The 23984-nt window shown below is 43.3% G+C and overlaps 3 protein-coding genes across 7 annotated transcripts in view; all 3 read left to right on the top strand.

Annotated features, from left to right (window-relative positions):
• The first annotated feature begins 72 nt into the window (after positions 1-72).
• On the top strand, positions 73-19178 carry wipf1b (WAS/WASL interacting protein family, member 1b). 5 transcript variants are annotated; one of them, XM_056395187.1, is made up of 10 exons: positions 239-487; positions 7026-7133; positions 13895-13997; positions 14239-14368; positions 14487-14666; positions 14779-15508; positions 15816-15916; positions 16046-16270; positions 16876-16989; positions 17547-19178. In XM_056395187.1, the coding sequence occupies exons 3-10, from the start codon at positions 13938-13940 to the stop codon at positions 17597-17599; spliced, it is 1593 nt and encodes a 530-aa protein (XP_056251162.1). In that variant the 5' UTR covers positions 239-487; positions 7026-7133; positions 13895-13937; the 3' UTR covers positions 17600-19178. The 5 variants fall into 5 exon arrangements, with proteins under 5 accessions (XP_056251163.1, XP_056251165.1, XP_056251162.1 ...); XM_056395188.1 differs by lacking the exons at positions 239-487; positions 7026-7133 and adding an exon at positions 73-175; XM_056395190.1 differs by lacking the exon at positions 7026-7133 and having other exon boundaries at positions 238-487.
• Positions 19179-20366: 1188 nt separating this feature from the next.
• Positions 20367-21587, top strand: LOC130181230 (putative Polycomb group protein ASXL3). The gene is made up of 2 exons (XM_056395195.1): positions 20367-20556; positions 20650-21587. The coding sequence occupies exons 1-2, from the start codon at positions 20516-20518 to the stop codon at positions 21131-21133; spliced, it is 525 nt and encodes a 174-aa protein (XP_056251170.1). The 5' UTR covers positions 20367-20515; the 3' UTR covers positions 21134-21587.
• Positions 21588-22080: 493 nt separating this feature from the next.
• ciao2b (cytosolic iron-sulfur assembly component 2B) overlaps positions 22081-23984 on the top strand; it is a 2588-nt gene continuing 684 nt past the window's right edge. Inside the window, exons 1-4 of the mRNA XM_056395194.1 lie at positions 22081-22327; positions 23060-23137; positions 23534-23659; positions 23833-23878. Coding sequence (XP_056251169.1) covers positions 22199-22327; positions 23060-23137; positions 23534-23659; positions 23833-23878 — 379 coding nt within the window. The 5' untranslated portion in view covers positions 22081-22198. The remainder of the gene's footprint in view (positions 22328-23059; positions 23138-23533; positions 23660-23832; positions 23879-23984) is intronic.

Here is a 23984-nt window from a genome sequence, read left to right as displayed (position 1 = left end):
TTCTCACGTGCTGCTCCCGCAGGAGACACTTCACTCAACCCGGTGTATATACGGCTCTGGCTGAGGCCAGTCCAGCCTGCCAGTGTCTCTCCTCTGCAGACTCAACACCAACCCCAGTATCTTCGGCGGTCCATGGTGAAGCGTTAGCCGTGCACAGCGTCTCGTACTCACAGAGGTAGGTCCAGCAGACGTTACCCTAAAAGTTTGGTGTAAGTTGTGTGCGTGCGCGTGTGTGTGCGTGCGTGCGCGCGCTTATGGAAAATAACTGCAGTGAAGCGGAAAACCGTGAGACCCGTGAGAGTTGGCTTTACAAGCAGAAAGAAGTTGTCATCCTCCGCTAGAAAAGCAGCTGGGGCCGATTCCAGCAGTGATGGCGAATGACTGGAGACCAGTTGTTTATCTCGCCGCGTAAAGAAACGTTCAGTCGGTTACAGACGTGTGGAAAAGAGGCGCAGGGCTCTGGCAGGGGCTTTGGCAACTGGCCAAGGTTTGTCCTCTCTTTCTCTCTGTGTGTGTGTGAGCGTGTGTGCATGTGTGCGTGTGTGTGTTGTATGAGCTGTTTTTCCCCTGAAACTCGCAGCGTGTTTTCTGCTGTGTGGCTGTAGCTGGTCATATATAGGCAGGCTGAACATTAGGCATGTGTTTTGAGTTGTGTAAATGCCAGAGTGAGGAGAGCAGGAGCTGAAGGGACGGACTGCAGTGTTTCACATGCTTGGCTTTTGTTTTCAAAGAGCTTTGTAGGGAGTAGGAAACGGTGATGGACACACACACACACACACTCACACACACACACACACATATGCATGCCAAAAGAAATTCATCTGGACATATCCACATCATTGACTGGCATGAAGTCAGAAAGCTAAGGAAGAGGAATTTGTGTGTGTGTGTGTGTGTGTGTGTGTGTGTGTGTGTGTGTGTGTGTGTGTGTGTGTGTTCCCAACCTGTTTGACAGAATGCCATTTGGCTGGAAACAGTCACTCTTCATGCACTTACATAGACACATAGCCACTCTTGAGGCCGAGCCAGCTTCTGTAAACATTTAGTTTATAAAGACGCGTTTGCTTTGAATGGAAGAATTCACAGTAAACACATGTTGACACGACACTAATCTGATGGGCAACACAATAATGAAACCTCCTCCTCTCCTCGGCTCCCAGTCGCCTTGTCGTTGGTTCTGTAGATGGCTCTTAGTTTAGAAGTCCAGTTTAAAATGAATTGATTGACCTCACTTGAGTTGGATGTTGCAACATGCTCGTCCAGGACCGGACTATATGGTAAACATAAAAACCATATGTATATCATTGCTATACAGTTTGATTTATTATATCATTTGATCTAAAACCTTATTCTGAGTATTTACACGCCCAACGGGTGTTTCAGGTTTCTCCAAATAACCACAGCACTAAGATATTCTCTGCATCGCTGCATTACAGCTGAATGCTGCATGTGTGCGGTGAGATAAATATGCTGCAACGTGTAGTCGGGATCTTCTTGTCCCGCTGTGTGCACATACACTCCAGGAGAAAAGCAGTAAGTGTCCTATATCCCCGTGTCAGTTGAAACTTAATTATTATTGTTCTGCTGAATGCACATGATCCCAAATGGACTGAATCATTTATTTACAGCTGCAGAAAACAGATTGTATGAACCAATTTCTCCAGAAATTGAATTAGTCTTAAGTTGATTTTGTCCACGCAGCAGTTTGCTCACAGAGAAGTGGGATCAGCCTGAAGAAGAGGAATTTAAAGTAGCTGGAATCATGACGCTTCTGGGAATTTACATAGTTCAGGGAATCAATTTACACAAGTTATTTCTGTGTGTGTGTGTGCAGCAGTCATTCATACTGAAGTGGAGTTATGACAAACAAGGCTGTGACTGCACTGACTTCTGTGTGAACTGCTCCCCTAAGTCACTGTTAGTTGTCTGTGTGTTTCTGGGTCAGCACCACGTCCATGCACATTCGGTTCTTTGATTAAAAAGATTTATCCACTTTACGAACAAAGATGTTGTTTGTTCATAAATCTGGAGCACGGTGCTGTTCTTACTGCTGCTCAGTGCTGCCGTCTAAAAACTCTGTGTGTTGGAGTCATGTTTTATTCAATGGGAAGTGGACGGCACTTACACAGGGAGAGCAGTTCGAAGCACTTTACAGTGCCTCATGTTCACCCACAGCCACACACATCAGGGCAGTTCAACATGTGGAGATACTTTAGACCCTCACCTGTACACAGTCACTTCATGTTATCTGCATCAGTTCCTCAAGTTTGGATTTTCAGGGTCCAAACTAACAAAGATGGCAGCTATCACCTCAGACCACAGAAAGTCCCTTTAGAAACCTACTGGTGACAACAGTGAGGTCATGTTGTCGGGTTTTATGTCACACACTTTGAACTGACTTCATGAAGCTTCTTTTATTAGCTGCAGTGATAATTTAAGGACCCAGTCTATAGACGTGTGATGTGCACATGGTTCTTCATCTTTTAGACTGAAGCAGTTCCTGTCCTGGCTGTTACCCGGCAGGAACAGAGGCTGTTCAGTCATTCTTAGATCCCGTCAGATTATGTTACAGTTTCTTCAAAGCTTAAATTGTGCTGAGGTTTCTGGTCAGTGCACAGCAGCGGAGAGGAGCCGTGTTTATGAGCTCACGTTGCCTCTGGTCGTGTTCTCGTTCGTGTGCTTTGTCGCAGAACTAGTTTTATCTCATTGTAGCTCGGAGTTCTTGGCATTCCTTTAGGAGCGCGGTGGGACGACCCCGGCGCTGGTTAGGAAGTGAGGTCTGCCCGCTCTAACATTTACACAAATCCCTCTCGAGTCGTCTTTTCAAATGAAGTCAGGAGAGTTAAAGGACTTCTCATCACTTCCTGCCTTGCATTTACAGATGACCTGATACAAAGTGAAAAGAACTGCAGCATTGTCTAGCATTGTAACTTTTGTGGTCAGAGGATAGCATGTGCGTTTGTTTAGCATGTGTGGGTAGTAGTAGAAACATAATGCAATACTGTGCTGTCTTTGTGCTCGCCTCTGTTTCCTGTGTAAAGCATGTGATCCTGGCATCTCTCTGTCTGTCTGACGCTCCAACACTCACACTGACTTTGAGCCTCATGTGTTGTTAATGCAAAATATCACAGTCATCAACAGCCATGGTCAGATTTTAAATGCAAATTATTTATGTGGTCAGGGAAAGCCTGAGTGGTAGAAACGCTGCAGTCGATTAGAATTAGACATGTAAAAACAAAATGGTGATTATTATAAACCATATATATATTATCAAGGCAGCTCAGTGGCTCAGTGTCCAATATCATCCCACATTCAAGTTATGTGTGTGTGTGTGTGTGTGTGTGTGTGTGTATGTGTGTATGTGTGTGTGTGTGTGTGTGTGTGTGTGTGTGTGTGTGTGTGTGTGTGTGTGTGTTAGCGCTGTGACTTCAACCTGCAGAGGGGGCGCTGTGCTTTTTGCCCAATGCCCAAAGCTACACCAAAAAAACATTGATGTAAAATATGTTATTATATAAATATATTCTCACTGATGTTACGGCTTACACCGCCAGTGAAGTCTGCAAAAAAGAGATTATCTTCATAAGCTATGTGATAGTAACAAGCGTTGCACATCACATTATTTATATTGTGTTATCTCTGTTTCGTTTCAGCAATAATGACAATAATTAATATAGTTGATAAATATATCAGGAAATTCTCAAATATTAAAAACGGTCAAATAACTGTGTCTTTGCATTTGAATGAAACTTTGCCTGTTGTACATTTCCGTTTTCACATAGTTGAAGCATTTTGAATGACATCCTGCTGCTCGTCTACAGTCTGTGAGTCACGAGTGGGGTGATGTGTGATCACAAAGCGTCTAAAGTGAGTGAGTAGCCTGCGGGCGAGCTGCACTAATGTTCATGTGACTGTGACATACAGGATGGAGGGCATATCAGTTCTGCTCTGTGCTCCCTCCGTTCTCCTTCAGCTGTTTAAGAATGCAAAGTGTTTTGTCCTAAACGTCCACACCACCGGTTCGGCGGTGAGAAGAAACGCTTGAAACACTTGAACCCGGTGACATTACGCCGCAGAGTCTCGCTGACACACTTGACCTCTGCAGGGCTTGAGCTGATGTCGATGGGAAACAAAGAGGAAATGTAGAAAACACTGAAACACAGGGCCCCGCTCCCGTCGCCACAGCAGACTGCAGTTTGGAAATGACGGTTAAATGAAGATGCAGTGATAATGTATGGCTCTGAGGAATGTACAAGGTGTTCGCAACAGTACAAACGCACTGTAACACAGCAGCCTTGAAATACCAGTTTGGTGAAGTTTTTGTTTTGTTGTTGAAATTGTCGGAGCGGTCAGGGCATATGTTTCCAGAATGATTCAGTGTTTGACGCCTCAGTGTTTCTGGCAGACACCTTCTCTCCTCTTTGTGTTTCTGCAAGTTTACTTCTGTCGCCCTGAAAATATCATTTGTGAAGTCAGACTCTTATTACACCGTTGTTTGTCATTTTGGGAAATATTGAGTTGTAGCTCAGCGGCATCTTGGACGCGCTCAGAGATCAATACACTATCCCCTTTGGTTAGGCGCGTAAAACACAGAAAAAATAGCCTTGAACTTCGGGTTTACAGATACAGAACGCAGGTAAAAACACCTGCCGTTGAGCGAACAAAATCTGTGTATCGGCACCTCTAAAGCTCTCACGTTATATCTTGTGTCTTTGTTTCTTTTTCCAAACAAAAAGCAAAGTGTTGAAATGACAACTTGCTTGTTTCAAGTGTTTGCCTGAATTGCTGATGCTGCAGTCACGAAACACTGAAGCATGATGTAATGTGTTCAGGGCAAAGTTTGTCAGACATGATGAGAACACTGAGCAAACAAAAGAAAAGAGAAATGCATTTTTACCAAAAAGGAAAAATGTGACAGATAATTAAAGGAATAATTGCTCAGCATCTCTGCATCAGTAAAACCTGAACTTTATTATTATCCACAAATTGACGATTTATTGCATCTAACTGTCCAAACCACCAAAGTTAAACAGGGTTATAGGGTTATTTTTACTGTCAATGATCCAATCCATATTTCAGATAATAAAATTGTTTGTTTTTTAACCTATTTTAGGGTCTTTTTGGTTTTTGGATGTTAGTTTCATTCTCAGTCACTTCACCAGTATCAGTTCCAGTATCTGCAGTGATGAAGAGCTCGTAGCTTCACATCAAGGGTCATCATGTTCCTGTTTGTACATGTGTCCTGTTTGTACATGTGTCCTGTTTGTACATGTGTCCTGTTTGTACATGTGTCCTGTTTGTACATGTGTCCTGTGTGAAGGCTGGACACTGATTTGACTCTGTGAGCACTGTCTTTCTTGAAGCATCAGCCAACTGCAGTGGAACTTGTTGGGCCATTTGTTTTGTTTTTTTTTAACGGTTAACTGAAGCACCAGCTCAGACATGTTTCTCCCTCCTCTCCGCAGACTGGAGCCCGCTAAAGAAAAACAGCTGAGCACAGGCGGAGAAAGCCAAGGTGTCTCTTTAAGACGCAGCTCTGGTTCTGTAGTTGGCTGGAGGGAAAAAAAAGAAAAAAGAAGGAGACAAGGGGGAGAGTATTGAAGTGCGGCCGATGGTGGGTTGGCAGGCCGCCGCTGACTGTGTTGCGAGGCAGGAAGTGTGACACTGAGAGCACAGGAAGTGGCAGCTGTGGAGCTATGCTAACCCTTTCGTCCAGCAGCACCGAGGGCTGGGATCAATTCCCTTTCAGTTAGATAGAGGCTGTACTTCATTTTCTATAAATAAAACGTAGGAAGGGGCTTTCCTTTAAGGTTTGTTTTTCTTCAGATGTGATGAATGAAACCTTTCTCGTGTCTAATAGATCTCAGAAAGGATTCTGAATGAAAACCAGTTCTGCTGAACATAGAGCAGCAACTTAGAAATATGTTTTTCAGCTTCATCCCAATTAGAATCAGCAGGATGCAGTGACAGAAACCTGGATCTGATTCCCCCTCGTCATTTTCTCCTTTTTCAGTATTTGCTGCTGCTTCTTCCTTTTGGTCTTTTACTTCTCCAATGTGTTCGTCAATGTGCACGTGTTTTACAAAATTACAACAAAACGAGTGCGTGTGTGTTGGAGTGTGAGAATAATCACTCTTCTGCTCTGGTGTCTCATCCTTTTGACATCATGGGCTTTTCTTTCTCTGCTTTTCACAGGCCACACAGAGGAAGTACAGTGTGCAGTCACCATCATCATCAATCATGTCTTTTCGTAACAATCATTAACTCTGGCGTCACTGACCTTTGAGTAGATGATGCAATGTCACATCACGGTCCTCCAATACAAGAGGTTCACTGATGAACTCGGCTGCTGACTGGTCGGATTTATGATGAAATTTAAATTGAAATGGTGAAGCCCCCACCGGTACTTGTGATGAATATTGATATAAATTCAGTATAACAACGTGCAGAAGCTGTACAGTTTTGTCATAACGACAATATTGGTGCATGACTGTGTGTAAGGTTTAAAGAGAAACGTAATATTTAGTTTGCAGCCGCTGATTTTATGCATTCGCCACTATTTAGACCGATCCAGATCAGAACTATGTGCTGTATCTGTAAAACAGATGTAGAAGTCTAAACATTTTCTGTTTAATAAATTACATTTAGCAGGTTGTGCAGCCTCGGTGGGTGAATGCACTCTCTAAATGTATTGTAGTTTTATACTACCTGGATGTTTGAACGGATCTCCAGCTTGTAAAACCTTGTTGCAGCCTTCATCTCAATCCCGAGCGTCGCTGGGAATCCCTCCCCCAGGTGGAGAACTGAAAAGAGGAAGTGGCTTGTGTGTGTGTCTGTGTGTGTGTGTGTGTGTGTGTGTGTGTGTGTGTGTGTGTGTGTGTGTGTGTGTGTGTAGAAGTTGGTCTTCTCTGAATCTGCAATGTGTTAGTTTAGAGGAAGAGGAATCAAGAAGTTCTGCAGGGTGCAGAATGTTTTTTTTTAAAAACCTTTTTAGATGCTGCTAATCTTCCGCTTTCCTCTGTTTTCAGCTGTATGTGGCTGCTGTTCACATTTAGCATTTTTATGAGGAATGAACTAAGGTGCTTCTTCTACTGCCTTCTGAACATACTGCTGATTCTTCTATGGACACAGATTGAGTAAGTACTGTAGACTTGCTGATGGTTTTTTTCCACTCTCACATTTTTACCATGTTTTAGACTTTTGGTGACGAGGCCACCGAAAAGGTGAAATGGAAATAGGCCTGAAGCCTGTCTTTAGTTTTCTGAGCACGTCATTCAGTTACTGTTTTGTCTGTTGTGACGGTTGATCTGTTTAAACGATATTAGAGCTGCAGTGTGTCGGAGGACCACAGCCCTGTTTCGTTTAAAGCTGAGTTTCCTGTGTGTTGAGCTGAAACGATGAAGCAATTAATCATGTAATCGATGAACAGAAAATTATTCAGCAACTATTTTGATTATCGTTTAGTTTTAAGGAAGTTTTTCCATCGAAAATGCAGTTGGTCTTTTTAAAACGTTGACCCACATGACAGACTTTTACTGAGAGCAGTCACAACCACACGCTTTGAGGTTTGACTGTTAAAAGGTGAGTAATGGAAATATCGCCTCTTCAAGTCTGTCGACTTTTTTATTACAGAGCTGGGCTTCCTGGCTCACTTTGTTAACATGTTGTGAGTGTTTTTAAGAAGCTAAGCTCCACAGGAAGGTCAGAGGTCAAGGTCAGCTTAGTGAACAGCAGCATTCAGGAGAAAATAACGTACAACGCTGATAATACAGAACAGAGACGAGCAGAAAGTCTTTAAATTTGAAGGATTGAAAATCAATTTTTGGAATTTCTACCTAAAAAATGATGTAAACGATTATGAAAAGAAGATGAAGGAATCTTGTTGCATCTGTGAACGTCACAGTGTTTTTTCTTCTGGTGTTAGACAGTGATTTGCTTTGGTTGAAATAGCAGTGTTATAGTATACTGTAGATTATCGGACTCTATCAGCAGTGGGTATTGCCACTGATTCCTGTTCGATTCGGTCAGAGATATTTCAGTTACTACACCAGTTTCACTTGGACATGAACGAGTTTCTCAGAAAACTGTTGCTGTGAATTGTTCCTCTCACCTGGTGCACTATTAACAATATTAATGTTGAGTTTGCAACTCCAAAGCTGTTTTATTACTGCACTTTTTATTCAACATGGGCAACAGTTCAGACACACAGTAATGTGCGTTGCTAATGTTGACCACTGCAGCAGCAGCAACACGGCTTCTTCTTCTGCTGTTTTCTTGCACATCGTACATGTGGCTTGTTTATTAGATATTACGATCAGATACAAAACAACTGTACAGCACCTGTTGAGCCTCAGTGGCCACCAGTACACGTGATGGTGACAGTCGAACCTTTCAGCTGTAAAATCACCTGGAAAAAAATCACATAATACTCAAGAAATTCAACATATTTAGAGAGTAACAAGGAAACAGCGTTGTAATGTTTGTGGTGTTTGTCACTGAGGAGGTGGTTACAGTTTGTTTCTCAGTGAGCTGATCTGCTAAAGCTGGAGGTTCAGTATGATGCACATTTGCATGAACCTCATCTAGCCAGTTAAAACTTTATCACAGTCCATATTTAAATCTGCCGAGTTCACATCTGCCTACGCAGCACATGCTGTTTATCTAGAGAGGAAATGCAGACAGACAGAAACCGCTTAATTAATAAGATAAATACATAAGGGCCTTTCTAGAGAAGACACTCATCCGTGAACGTTTCCGCCATCAAACGTATTCAGCATTAAATTCTTTATTTGAAGAATATTCGAGAGGTAAAATTACCCTGCTGAGTCGAAGACTAAATCAACAGCAATAGAACCACATCTGTTGCCAGATACAGCTTGTGTGTGTGTGTCTGTGTGTGTGTGTGTGTGTGTGTTGTGTGTGTGTGTGTGTGTGTGTGTGTGTGTGTGTGTGAGCAAGTGCATGTGAACACACCACAGGATGTTAGCTTAGCCACTCAGCACTGTTCCTGCACAGCCGACACATTTATTACAACCCTGGGCCGCCTTACCTTTTCCCAGAGGTCAGCTCAGGTTTTTATGTTTTTCATGAGCAGCAGCAGCAGCTCAGTCCGTGTTTCTTGATGATCTCCAGTGGAGACGGGTTTATAAACATATCTGAATGTTGTTGAATTACACGAGGTGTTTGGTTCTGGAAACGTAGCATTAACTGCTGAGCCGTTGGAGAGCTTGGGGGGGGGGGGGGGGGGGTGAAAAGTGATGGGGGGTTTACGGTTAATGACATACATCACCTCGGCAAAAACCACAACATGTTTTCACATGGAACCACAGACTTTTTTTTAGTCATGCAAAAAAAAAAACAACTAATTTAATTAGTTTAATAATTTAATGTGATTCAGCTGCTGAATTTGATCTGATTTGTAATGTTGTTATTCATAAATGAAACCGTTTTTTGAAAGTTTTTTTGAACGCCATACAGGCTGAAATGTCTATTTACCCCAGTTTGCACAGCAGTGTAACGCCAGGTGTTCTGTTACCTGGTGGAGTGATGGTGTCAGGGGTGGAAAAGACTTTGCCTTCACCTTTCTCGGCCACGAGTCGGTGCACACTGTAGCAGTTGAAGCTAATTTGACAAATGGTTTTGCTCATAAAATGAGAATTTTCTCGGCGTTAACTGTGTTTCCAACAGTGACCCGGAGACACACGGACGACGTCTTCGTTGTTGTCGCTTAACAAGTCGCCAAATATGTGACGATTTCATTTAAACAGCCTCCAGAGAGAGAACAGCGTGAGAGATGAATCAAATCAGCCACAAGTTCAAGTATCAGTGCAGTGTTGATATTCTAAATGTTATGTTATGTAAGTGTGTGTGTGTGTGTGTGTGTGTGTGTGTGTGTGTGTGTGTGTGTGTGTGTGTGTGTGTGTGTGTGTACACCATATTTGCAGAAACTTTAATGAGGTCATGGAGCACAGGAGGTTCAGTAGCAGGATGAAGAAGCCTTTTTATGGCCATCTGTAAACTGAAACATATGTGGGCTATATCCAGTGTGTGTGTGTGTGTGTGCGTGTGTGTGTGTGTGTGTGTGTGTGTGTGTGTGTGTGTCTTCTTGACGGTGTCTCTTTAAAGCATCCACACCCTCATCTCCTTCTCCACCACCCCGCCCCCTCTCTCCCTCTGTCAAGGCAGCCATTGTGAACTCTCAGCTAATATTAGGGTGTGTGTGTGTGTGTGTGTGACACAGAGAGAGACAGATATACATTCAACTTCTGAATTTATCCAAAAAGAAAGAAGTTGCATTTCAACACACAGGCCTGTTTCCTACGGCGGAAGTTGGATGTTTGTCTGCATTCACTCAGAGCTGCGTCAGTGCGCTTATAAATGGACCCGGTTTGCTTGTAGTATCCTGTAGCAACTGTGAGCCACGCAAAACCAATCAGGGGTTTTCCTCACCGTGCAACACATAATAAGACACTCGGTCTCACTGGCTCCTGTCTTCCTCCCTCGCTTTATGTGTTGCTCTTACATCTGCAGTTGTGTCAGTGTCGTTTCATCACTGCTGCAGGAAATGAGTCGACATGTTGGTCTCTATATCCTGATTAACTGTGAAATCGGCTCAGGCCTATTCATAGACTGAAGTAAGACTCTGGGCCCTTTCTCGATGACAGCAGAAAGCAGAGTTTCATAAATTCAGCATATTTTAAAATGCAATTAAGTAGCTTCAGCACAGAGTGATGGAAATACACTTCCCTGCCACAGAGGGCTCTGCCATGCTGGATAGAAACATCTGTAGTTTTTAGAGCAGTGGAAACATGCACATGTGCATTTGGATTTAAATCTTTAAATCTGCCACTTCAGCTAAAGTTCGTCCAAGACAAAACCCCACGCCTGACCCTGAGGATTGTTTCGTTTGCGATTATAAGAAACAAATGTGATGAATTGTATCGTACTAGTTTTCTGTCATGACGTTGAAATGTCAAATATTCCTATAATCTGTAAACTCCCCTTTCCATTTCGTGATGTTGATCCTACCTGACTCATGGGCGGAGTTAGAAGGCCTCTACAATTTGGTCAAAGTAAAGTGACGGACACTTTTCATTTTAGTTATTTATTATACATCGATCTCCTATTTCACTCACATGTTGCGCTGTTTATATGAACCTGAGACTTTGGAAAACCCATTTCAAGCACCGAAACAAAAAAAAACTGGGCTTCAGTTTTTGAGCATTTGAGCCAAATGATCTATTTGCACAGTGCAAAGAGTCACAACGGGGCCTCAGTATAGAAAGCTGAGATAGTTCTGAATTATTATCTTATGAGCAAGTACCTTAAGAAAAGGAGAAAATACTCTTAGACCTCAGAGGGTTAAAGATGCTTCACATATGCTCTTGGACTGTCGGTCACGCTAAATAAGCAGAAATCAGTCGACTTGTTCTGAGCCTTTATCTTCATTTTGACATGTAACTGTAACTCACCTGCATCTCTGCTGTTCTAGTGTTCGATCTTTGCTGAGTCTTCATTGATTTAAGTTTCCACTTCATATTATTTAGCATCTCAAGCATCCGACTTCAGTGTTGCCGCACGCACACATCATACACAGTCACAGTCTCCAGTAAAAGTATGGTGGGTGTAAACTCTTGACACCGAGGCATGTGTGTATGTTTGGTCATTTTCTGCAGCATTTTAAGGGCTTTTTTTCCCCATCATGATGTATAACTGTAAACATTGCATATTAGTAATTATTTAGCTTTTGATAACAGTCAGAAATATTCTTCCATTCTTTTCTAATCCTTAGTTAATATTGCTGCAAGTATTATCGTCTTCAGGTAGTCGCTGTCGTTAGGCGTGGACTCACCAATGTGCTTCCTCGCTCAGACCCAGTTTGGGTTTAGGCACAAATGTGACATGTGTCATGCAAGAACATGACACTGTTTGCCTGCTGCTGTTTCCTGCCGCTGGGTCTTATTTTGACAAAATAGGGACAAAGTCTCAGTGCCAGTTTTCAGTGTGAAACAAGGAAGGTGACAGACCATGCTTTCTCGAGTGAGATGGAAGAAAGATTATGGGTTGGGGAGGCAGACTTAGAAAAGAAGGCTGCTGAGATTAATGTCAAGACTTTGTGCAAACAGATGAAGAAAGCAAAGGGAGGAAGGAAGAGAAAGAAAGGTGATAAACAAATGCAGCGTGGGAGTGATGCACAGCTGAGAGAAAGAAAGTGTGAGAGAGGAGGAGAACGTCAAAAATGATACGTAGCTGAGATGCGGAGGTAGCATCATCGTCCTGGCAACCGGATGGCTGCGGTGCTGGAGCCGTGCAGTGACTTCCTGTTTGTCAGCAGCATACAGGAAGTAAGAGGCCCCTAGAGGACGGTCTGACTGTGAGTGTGTGTGTGTATGAGACTTGAGATGAAGTGAGCGTCCGAGCTGTGTGTGCGTTTATGTAAGGCGACACAGGATGATTTTGGTGTGAATTTGAATGTGCGAGCATGCATGTGAGGGAGTAAGTCACATACTTGTCCCTCCTCTTGCCCCTTGTTTACTAGTTTTGTGATTCATGGCGTTTTCCCTGAACGAACTCCATGATCTCACTGCAGCTGCTTCTCTGGTAAAACAGTGACTGCAATGGAGCTGATTCTGTGGGACTTAAATGTTAGCTAGTTTCTGATTGACAGGTAAGAATCGTTTCTCTTTACAAAGAATGAGGTTGGGTTTAACGGTAACCATGGCATCATCGAATATGATATGTTCATCTTTTTAAGGTGGTCACGCTTCAACTATGTTCATGTGTGTATCAGACCATGCAGTTGAGATGGGGAAGTGACTCCTCTCAGGTCAGTAATTGGACCTGGCAGACTGTTCAAGGCTGTGAAGCATAGGATGTTCAGTTAAACACTAGACATGCAGCATGTTTTGAAGTTATATTTTAGGGAAGTTAGTACTCAAGTTCCTGTCAGATGAAACATTTATTGTAAAAGTCTCACTACCTGTAACTGTCGTGCTCCATCAGCTGATTGGAGACTTTTTCCTGACTTATTTAAAACGTTTAAATCTTTTCTTCGTGTGTCCTCTGCTGTATCTGGACTCTCAGCCCCTCCAGGAATTCAGTATATTGTCAACACTCCTGCAAAGTTGCAATTTTTGAAATACTCTCCACAAACACACACACACACACACTAAAAAAAGATTGCATTTTGTCAACAACCCCTGTTTACGTAGGGAAATCATCAATCTCAACCTCACATTGAAGCCACAATCTCAACAGTTAGAAAGAGGAGGACTTCCTTCCCCTGGAACCTTTCAGGCCCGCCATCTCAGTCGATCTCTGAAGGGACGCTGTGCACCCTAATGTCGTGTTCACCACTTGCTGCCATATTGGCTGTTTGTAGGAGCAAGAAACTGGAGCGAAAATATCAGCCTGTCGTCTTTAAGTTCGATTCTCAAACTCACCAAGATGGAAGGAAGTGAAAGTCAGTATTGTCACCACTGCTTCTTGTGGACAAAATGTATTGACTTTTGTTGTCACTTCATAATCACTCCAGCACAGTCAGACACTAGCATGGCTGCCACTATGAGAACTGTAGCGTTAGCCTTCAGCTGTGGTGGTTACTGCACGCCACAAACCGTTGGTGCTTTGAACTAAATATGAGTTTCACACGAAACCATGTGAGAACTGCTGCTCGTCTCTGGAGGTGTTGATGGAGAAATGTGCATCTGAAAGTTTCACTTGTCGTCCATCTACTCTGGACTGTAGGTGGAAAGACAGCAGCGAGAAAATCTCTACACGTTCTGAATGAAGTCAAACTGAAACCCAGTCTGCAGCCTGGGAAGAAATGCAACTGCTTAAAAAAACATACTTGCAATACCAGTGTGTTCATGAAGTGTTCGTGTGCTCTCTCCTCCAGGGTGCGGCGTCCAGTGCAGATAAAGTAAAGTGGAGAGAGGAAGATGCCAGCCCCACCTCCCCCACCACCTCCTGGGCCTCCCCCTCCTCCCACCTTTAATGTTGTAAGTCATGAGTCTCTGCTGACCGTGCTCAGCGGAGACATCTTGTGGATAAATGATGTCATAACGTCTCTTCTCCTGTTTACTCTGCATGGTCCTGATTTTTGTCCACTCACCGTCACGGCCTGTGATCCGCTCGCAGCTTTAACCTTTTACATTCGACGCACAGAGATCGATAGAATCGGGTTTTTGATTTCCTTCTCCCTCGGGTGTTTTCTGCAGCTTCACTCTGTCTCTGTTTCAGGCCAACACAGAGAAGCCAAATCTGAACCGCTCACAGCAGCAGGGCAGGAACGCTCTGTTGTCCGACATCAGTAAAGGCGCCAGACTAAAGAAAGCCGTTACCAATGACCGCAGTGGACCTATATTGGACAGTAAGTCGAGTTACTGGATACTAACATCACGTCTTTATACAAACAGCTTGCAGTGAATGTGGAAGATTTATCCTGTAAATGAACATTAACTTTAATAATTTTTTTTTTATCTTCTCAGAACCTAAAGGAGGTGGAGGAGGAGGAGGAGGAGGAGGAGGAGGAGGAGGAGGAGGCGGCGGAGGAGGTGGCGGCGGAGGAGGAGGAGGAGGTTTTGGTGGCGGGTCTCCTGCTGGTTTAGGAGGCCTGTTTGCAGGAGGGATGCCAAAACTGAGGTCTGCAACAAACAGAGACACCACAGGTGAGAAATAACTGATAATCTAAAGGATGATGATGATGATGATGATGATGATGATGATGATGATGATAAACGCATCGCTAACGTTGATCATTTTGTCTTTTCACCCCTCCAGACTCGCCACCCAGCCGAGGACCTGTGTTCCCCCCAGGAGGCCGCTCTAGTGGCCCCACCCCCTTCGGCGGAGGCGCCGGCTCCGCTGGCCCACCGAAGCTCCCAGGAGCCCCGGGTGGTGGCCGTGGCAACGTCTCTGCTCTGTCCCCCAAGGGCCGCCCAAATTTCTCCAGACAAGACACTCCAGGAGGCCCCCCTCCTCCCGTACCCAACACACCTCGACCGGGCCAGTCCTTCCAGTCTCGTGGGGGCCCACCTCCGCCGTCACTCCCTGGAGGACCCAGACCCAGCCCGGCTTCTGGTCCTCCGCCTCCCAGTGTTCCATCAGGGAGACACGGCGCTCTCCCTCCCCCACCAGGAGGCTCCTCACCCGGGCCAAGACCGGGATTCTCCGCACCTCCTCCTCCACCCTCAAACAGCAGCCGCCCTCCCTTGCCGCCTGCTCCCGGAGGTAGACCCCCGCTTCCCGACGACCGACCCCCACCACCTCCAACTCCTCTGGGAGGTCATCGGCCATCTATGCCCCGCGACATGCCCCCTCCTCCGCCCTCCGTCAACTCCAAACCATCTCCCTCTGTCTCTTCCTCCTCATCCCCTCGATCCGCAGCTGTCGGGGGGGGGCCTCCTCTCCCGCCGGGGCGACCGGGCCCTCCACCTGTCCCGCCCACCCCAGCTGGAGGGGATGACCACAGCACACCTCGTCTACCCCAAAGGAACAGCTCACTCAACAGGTACTGGGAAAGGTTTTATGGTATTTGTTTAGTGTTAATGGATGAGTTGCATTGAAGCCAGGTGTGTACACAGCGCTTCCTATCAGGCTTCACACACTCGGATAATATCCTTGATAGTTAAATCTTCTGTGGTGGCTGTGTTACAGTTTGCATAGATTCAAATCTAATAGCTGTTCTATTCTGCTGCAGTAACACATCATGCAAACTTCTTCATGTCGCTTCCCTCTGAAAAGATCCGTCCCTTTTTTAAAAACATCATTTGTCTCGTTTAAAATACAGTTTTTAAAACTCTGCTTTTCCCCGGCAGCCATGGTCCAGCTCCACCTCACGGCCGGGCGGGTCCTCTGCCTCCCCCGCCGAACGAGAGGCCGCCATCTCTTGGGAGGAACCAGTCCTCAGCACGCACAGGTGAACGGCCTAGATCAGTTACCTGAACCGTGGATCACTGCTGCACACAAACCGTGTGCACAAAAAATATCAAAACACCATTCACCTCAGGAGCCTGTATCTCATCAGTGTTTACTTTTACTTTCAAAGGACCTCTTCCTCCCCCTCCTCCCTCGGGTCGTCCCGTGGGTGGGGGCAGTGTGAGGTCATCGGCAGCTCCTTCTCCTATCGGTCGGCCAGGCCCCGATCCCCCTCGTGGTGGACCCGGGGGTAGACCTCCCCTCCCTCCAGACAGGCCAGGGACAGGGGGAGCCCCACCTCCTCCACCACCCATGGGTAACGGCTTCCAAAACTCTCACCACAACCCGACACAGGGTGAGTATGTCCTTGAAGGTGTTAGTTTGGTAAATTTGAATATTGATAAAAAAAGATTTGGGCGGGGTGGAAATACTGTATTTCAGCAGTGGAGAGAAGTAAAGTACATGTACTGTAGATTTAAGTAGAATAAAAACCAGATATAAAAACCCATGTGTGCCGTTGCTCACTTTGCAGACAGGTGATTGATTAAACACCTTGTAGAGGATTCGCTGTGTTTTTCAAAGACTGTCCTCTCACAGTCTGGACAGAAGAAACCCGTTGCCCTCAGTGTTGTTTTTACCACGAGTTCAACTATGGCAGAGAAACCCACTGACCTCCATTTGTGTTGTTTTAACCCGCTGAACCACAGAAAGTAAGTCTGATTTGGAAAGCGGTGGGGACACGTAGCGACAAGAGTTCGTAAGTGTCCTGCCCAAGAAAAGTCAGACAGTTTATAATCACATTTCCTGCGGTTGTACACACATCAATTTCCCTTCATTCATTTTAAACTAGACGACTCTCGTCTGAGACCGAGTCGATGTCTGTACCGATACGAGTACTTATGATCTGCGTGTGTTGGTGTCATCAGCGGACTATTGACCTCTTTTTCTCTCCGTTAACAGACGAGTGGGAGTCTCGCTTCACTTTCCATCCAATGTCAGACCTTCCTCCTCCGGAGCCCTACATGCCCTTCCAGAAGACCTACCCCAGCATAATTGCAAAGAGTGATGGCAGAGGTCAGACACAGACATGCACACACATCTTGTAAAAAATAAAATTAGGAACTAATTTTTGTATTTCTAATGTTTTCTTCCTGCTTTTGTAAACTCGGCATCATTGAAAATGAGGGTCACTCCTCAATGTATCGTTGAGAAAATAAATAACAGTTGATGATGTAAAAATGTCATATCTCCAAAATGTTTTCAGGAGGTAAGAAAAAGAAAGCTGTGTTCTCGTCGTGCTGTTTTAAGTTCGTTCAGTGACGTTTATCTACAGTCTCTGACTTTTCTCAACTTGTGACAATATACCTGATACCTGTGGAGCAACTGTGTTATTAAGAAATAGTTTGTTATAAATGAAAAATGTATACTCGAGAAAATGTATTTCAAATACTAGATGATCGACGCTAGAGCACAAAACTGCATTTGAAATACCAATGAAATACAACCCCTGAGGTCACTAGAGGTGCAGTCCAGCTGGGCTGTAACACAGCGCCACCTGGTGGAAGAACGTTACATCTGCTCTGGAAAACGAATAAAAACACTAACTCTCCCTTGTGTTTTCTTCTTCCCAGGATCTGGTAAAAAGGAGAGAGGAGCTCCTCCTCTTCCTCCGATCCCCAGGTGAAGAAGAGGTGGTGGCCATCATGGCACCTGAAAACTACCCTCCCTGTTTCCCTCCTTGTCTCTCTTCCTGTGTTGCGCTCATTGTGCTTTGAACTGCGGCGGCGTTTGATTTGTGTGTGGACTGCAACATGTAAGAAAAGAAAAAGAAGAAAAAAAAAACTGATCTGAAGTACGTTTGACCAAGTAAAAGGACAGACTCACGATGTGGAGTTTACATCACGTGCCTCTGTAGCAGCAGAGACCAAAGCCTGTTTCTCCTGCGGTACACTGTGTTCAGATAAAAAGAAAATCAGATTTGTACCTGTTTAGGTACAAGGAGGAAACGTGGGTTTCTTTCAGGTTTACAACCACGCTGTGGAGGAAGATGCATTTTTGACTTCGTCAATCTGGTCGCTGTGAATTCTGAGTTGCTCATAAACAAAAGTATTTTTCATGAAACTTGATCAACGTTGACTCTGTTCTCTTAAATAACTCTTTCATCATTTGCTTCCGGCGGACGATCGATTCCATACATTTGCTTTTAGAAAAGAATTCAAACTCTTTCCTGACAAATGAGAGAGGCAGCACATGTGACTTTTCCCGGCCTGTTTACAAAGCCCAGCGTTAGGTGACGCTAAATCAACATGTTATGGCAATATTATTGTCAACATTGGAGTCCCAGGGTTATCATTCAGCAACAGTGCAGGGCTTATAATGCAACCGGTTGCCTTCCTTAAGTGTGTCGATAAGCTGTTTCCCTCTTGTGTTTTTCTTTTTTTTTTTTTGTTTAGTTTTTTTTGTGCCAGTGTTTCCCTTGTGCCTTTTTCTATTCAGGATTGTACTTTCAGGCTGCTTGAGAAGAGTTAAGGGAATTTGCCTTTTGTGCCTTAAATTATGTATATATGTTTGTTCAGCTGGGTTGGATGATGTAACCGACCTAAATGTAAAAAAACAGAAGCAATACAGCTGCTGGATTGCCACATCATCGAGAATATTTAGCATAGCAAAGTGTCTTGATGACAGCGTCAACACACAGACATTGAACCAAACAGAAAAATAAAAATAAAAAACAAAAAATGGCCTCCTGCCTGCGCTGCATAAAAGATGAGGGGAAATGCGGGTGTTTAATTTGCCAAAGCCACATGTGCCTTCATGGTATGTGTATTTACATCTGTGTGTTTCTGTCGGAAACACTGAACGGTACTTTTCATTTGATTGTAACATGTGACGTGCGTTTAATGGTGATGATTGAGATGTTTTAAAGGACATTGCATGGGTTTCACGGCAGCATTGGTTTACAATTGATCTGATTATTATATTTGCTGTTTCGTTAAAAGCTGCGCTGACTTATCATGAAGGACCTGTGTATGTACCTGTATGATTTAATCAAGTGGTATTGAAGGACTGTATTATTTTAAGTTATGACTATTTTAAGAACTGTGCAGTATTATGTTTTTGCTTCACCCAGCACTGCTTTGAATGGTCTTTTGTATACATGATGCATTATTATCATGTGTTGGTCAAAGAGACATTTTCTTTCAGACAATCATACAGAAGCAAATCTATTTACGTCAATAAATAAAATGCTTTAAGATGCTTTACGTGCTCCGCCTCGGGGGAGATGTGCTTTTGTTGGAAAACACATTGTGGGAAATTTGATATTGCTGCACAAAGGACGATCTTTGGACTCCGAACAAGGACAGTGAATTGCAGTGAAAAGATCCAGACGAAGACACTGGTTTTGTGCCAGATACACAATATGCATCATTTACACGTTTGTGCAATAAAATTGGGCAATAATTTCATACAAAAGTGTGTCACGATATATAAGACATTGTCTGGAATTGTGTCTGTTATGAAATATTTTACATTTCGTCATTTGTACAATTTGCACTTGTCGTCCATCAGTCTCTACCATTTGTTGATTTTTCTCACAAGTAAATATCTCAGTGATCATCCCAAACATATTGTGGCATTAGTGTCGTCAAGGTATTAAGATCATTGATGTTTGATTTTAGTGTCACGCAGTAACATTGTGCAATTTCTCAGTATCAGTTGCTGCTGTTCAGATATAAGGGACAGAGACGTATTAGCCGCAGGGATAACTTTAACTACAATAGTTAAATTCTCTTTTGCAAATATGTAGATGTTATTACCTTCCTGTCTGATGTTTTCCTCATTCACAGCAGCTACTTGCACTGTTTACTGCATCAAGCCATTTGTACGTCATTTGGGAAAAACATGAAAGTTGCAAAGGTGGGGAAAATATTAGACATAAAACAGTATCACTACATCTTGACACCTATTTTTGTTACACTCTGCTGGAGAAGAGTTCACAGATTTAATGTTTAGATGACACATCTACATTTAAACCCAGCAGGTGTGCAGCTGTACACAGAGACTGGTAGGCTGATAAAGGGCGGAGTCAGCCTCCCAGTTTCCACCTTAACCACCTCATCCCAGGTACATGCGATTGTCTCAGAGCTTGTGATTAAGTATTTTGTGTATTATCATTTCATGCAAACATGAAATTCATTTTTGATCCAAAACCCTTTTTCCTCAAGCCAGTACAAGTACTTCCAAGCTCCCAGACACCAGGAGAGGCAGCCCAGGTGACAGCGACAGGGAAGAACACCTCCTGTCCTGGGAAGGAGAGTCTCCAGCGGTTTCACTTCAGATATCACAGTTTCCTCTAATGAATATCAGATCTATATTAACACACACTGCTCTCTCATTATCTTTCAGCTGTCTTCTTGGACTGAACTCGGGCCCTGCAAACTGACCCAGTGTGAGCCGCCTGGTGGAGGCCGTTAGCAACCAGCTCTGTCGTCTTCACCCGGTGGCCACGTGGTCCAGGGCGACCGTGAGGACTCGCTGGTCATTCATTCTCAAGGATTATGTGGCCATTAGAGAGGCAGTGCTGGCCGACCTGAGGGTGATGGCTCAGACCAACAACCATCTCTTTGAATTGACTCAGTGGTAAGAGTTTGTCATGAAGCTGTGTCGGTGTGCTGGAATCTGTTCTGTGATTCATCTTTTAATAAAACAGTCTGTGTTGGTCTGTGTGTTCAGGTGCTGGCCAGACTCTCCCTTCAGTAAAGGGTCTGTCATTGGTACAGGTGGGACAAGGACAGACCCTTTAAGTTCAGTGTCCCGGAGGAGCAGCAGGGGTCTGCCTCCTCCTCCTCCTCTTCTTCCTCCAGACAATGAACAGCTTTGCCCCTCATCCAGTGCTGTTGGTCCTTCCCTCGCTCCAGCGCCACTCCCCTCTTCTGTTCAGCCACCTCCTCTGCCTGGACTACTTGTACCCAGGACCAGAACCTACAGGAAGAGGAAGCTGCTGTGGCAGAGCGGGGGCTGCTGCCTGGAGGAAAAACCCACCAGCTGCCAACATCATACATCTGCAGCAAGTGTGTCCAACCCAGAAGGATTGACACTGACCTCACTCACATTGCAGGTGTGTCACACTGTGACTGTTGGTGGAAAGACTGTGGAGGAGTGGAGGGAAGAGATGAAGAGAAGACTGGATGACAACTTTTTCTATCTTTATTTATAACTTTTAATTGACATTATTTAGTGCAAAGACTTGACATTGACTGTTTTCCTTGTAAAAATGTTGTAAATAGTTTCCATTGGGCACAATGCTGTTACTGTATGTAAGAATGAATCTGTAATTTGTGCTTTCTTTTATTGTTGACTGAGTATGTTTTTTCATATTTACCATCTGCCTCGTGATGAATCTAACGGGACACTTTGGTGAATTAGTGTTTTCATTATTTAAATTGGTAAGTACATAAGACAAATTAGAAAAGCACAAACACTAGTATCCATCTCTAGATCCTGTATTGTCACTGTTGAAGGACGGCCACATTTAAACATTTCTATCATGTTTGTTGTTGATTAAAGCCAACATAGAAAGTCTTGTGATTAATTACAAATCAGGAAGAACTTCAATGCGTTGTGTGATTTCTCTACTGTACGTGCTGCTACTGTTAAAATTCACACCAGACATGCTCCATAAAAACCATCAACAAAGCAAAGCTTCATAAAAAAACTTTATTTCACATCAAAACTACATTAATTTCAAGAATTTACACCATTGGAGAGGTGTACAAAAGTAATAAAAAGTGGTGGGTAAATGTTATTTAGTTACAAGTAGAAATTATAGTAGAAATGTAAAAATAATACTTCATAGCTAAGTGTGTGACTTAGCTATGTCATCCTTTGTGTGTGACACAGTTTACATGCAGCAGACTCTCAGTCTGAGGGAGAAGCTGTTCTGAAGTCTGTTCATGTTCTGCAGAACCAATTTAAAACACAAGGTTAGAATACGTTTTACACTGTGTTTTTACCGTTTAACGTTAGAGCACATGCTAACTTCAACTACACATAACATTGCAAGTTATAGTTTAGCGTTACAACATGCATGACGTATAATTACGCATTTAGAGGTGGAGCCTTTTTGGGTGCACTGTCCCTTTAAGAGTCTCTCGCTCTGGCTCTTTCTGGACTCTGTCGCTTTCCGTCATCCTCGGAAGTAAATGTTCAGTGTGTTTAGTTGAGCACCACTCGTTCAAATCCAGATATTTACTGTATAACGTGGATTAAAATATCGTCTAAAATGTCTGGGGGAACCCAATTGGAGAACGCGAACCCTGTGATTTTTGAGCGGTCTGGGGAGAGGCTGCTGACGGCGTCGGATGAAGATGAAGAAGTCCATGACCCCATCGACGACAGAGAGATATTCGATATCCTGTTTTTAACTTCAAGTAGATCTTCTCCGGTTTTAAGTAGTTTTACACCTGACAGATAATTTTGTACTTGATAAACTGTAGTTTAACTAATTCTCTGCACACAAGCCGCATGTTTTTTCTCTAACGTTGCAGGCTGTTGCATCATGTCTTAGCTAACGTTAACTGTTACGTAGAGACAGTAAATAGAGTATTTTTGTTAAATTTTGGAAGTTGTGTGACACTGTGTAAGACTAACTATCATATAAGCACATCATGTTAATGAGATTAAACTGCAGAATAAATATATAGACGGTTTAAAACGTTTTCAGCATATTTTCTTAAATTTCAAGTAATGCATTTAAATATTCCTTGTAGAGCCGAAACAATTCGTCGATTAATCAATTACACAAAAATATATGCTAGTTTGAGAACTCATTAATCGTTTCAGTCCTTTTTAGTCCAAATTTTAATTTAACAGGAAATGACCTTAAATCAAACTCTTTGCCCCCTATAATAAAAGCCACATTTACAATAATATAAGGGATAAACTGTTTATTACGTCATGAATTGTTGCATGATTACTTAAATTCAGAAATTACATAAATTTAACAAAACGTATTATAATATATTATAATAAATGTCTTCCATAATATATATTAATTATGACATACTGATTGCATCATAGTGCAGCACATAGAGCCAGGACTTGTCTCCGTGTGTTGTCTTGAATTCTTTAACTAATGTTACATCTGATCAGATCCATCAACGACCCGGAGCATCCTCTGTCTCTGGAAGAACTCAATGTGGTGGAGCAATTCAGAGTCAAGGTAAGTCGCTGTATTTGTGTGTTTTTGTGTTTTAGGTTTACTACAGGACGAAAACAGACTTATCAATATTCAAATTTAGTGACTAAGAAGTTAAGAAATGGTTGAACTTGACAACCATTCACCCCTCCATCCTCATGAACCTGACTTTACAGAGTCTTTACTGAACTTTGGGGGAAAAAATGATATAGACAAGTAAACTAACATTTACAATCCAGCCTACATCAGCAAAGTAGTCACTGTTTATGTGATCTTAGTCATTATGTTTGGGTCCGGAAAACATACATAAACTTTATCCTTAACAGATGAGGAAATGTTATTGGAAATTCTAATTGCAGAAGTAAATTGCATTCAGTATTGTTTATTAAGTTCCTTTCCATCTGTTTGTCTTTGTCTCAGGTTAATGATACGGAGAGCACTGTGGATATTGAGTTCACGCCCACTATCCCCCACTGCAGCATGGCAACACTCATCGGCCTGTCAATCAAAGTCAAGCTGCTGCGCTCCCTGCCAGACAGATTCAAAGTGCGTTTGTGTGTGTGTGTGTGTGTTGTTGTTGGCTGTAGAAATTTAACATCACCTCCTCTGATTAGATTCTTAGTTAATACGAAACAGAAAGTTGTACTTGTAGCAGTTCTGAGTGCCAGTGTGTTGTTTTTTCAGTTTGAGGTGTAACTGTAGTGTCTGTTTCCACTCAGATTGATGTCCACATCACTCCTGGGACTCATGCCTCAGAGGAAGCAGGTAAAAAATATAAGCAGACATGTTTGGATATTAGATAATTCTCAATGCATTGCAATGTTTCCTGCAGAGATCTCCTATTGATTCCTGTTTATATCCTGGTCACTAA

The sequence above is a fragment of the Seriola aureovittata genome, chromosome 14 (genome assembly GCF_021018895.1).
Source record: "Seriola aureovittata isolate HTS-2021-v1 ecotype China chromosome 14, ASM2101889v1, whole genome shotgun sequence".
Taxonomy (NCBI): domain Eukaryota; kingdom Metazoa; phylum Chordata; class Actinopteri; order Carangiformes; family Carangidae; genus Seriola; species Seriola aureovittata.
The sequence above is the reverse complement of the archived record's forward strand: the minus strand, read 5'-3'. Positions and strand labels throughout refer to the sequence as shown.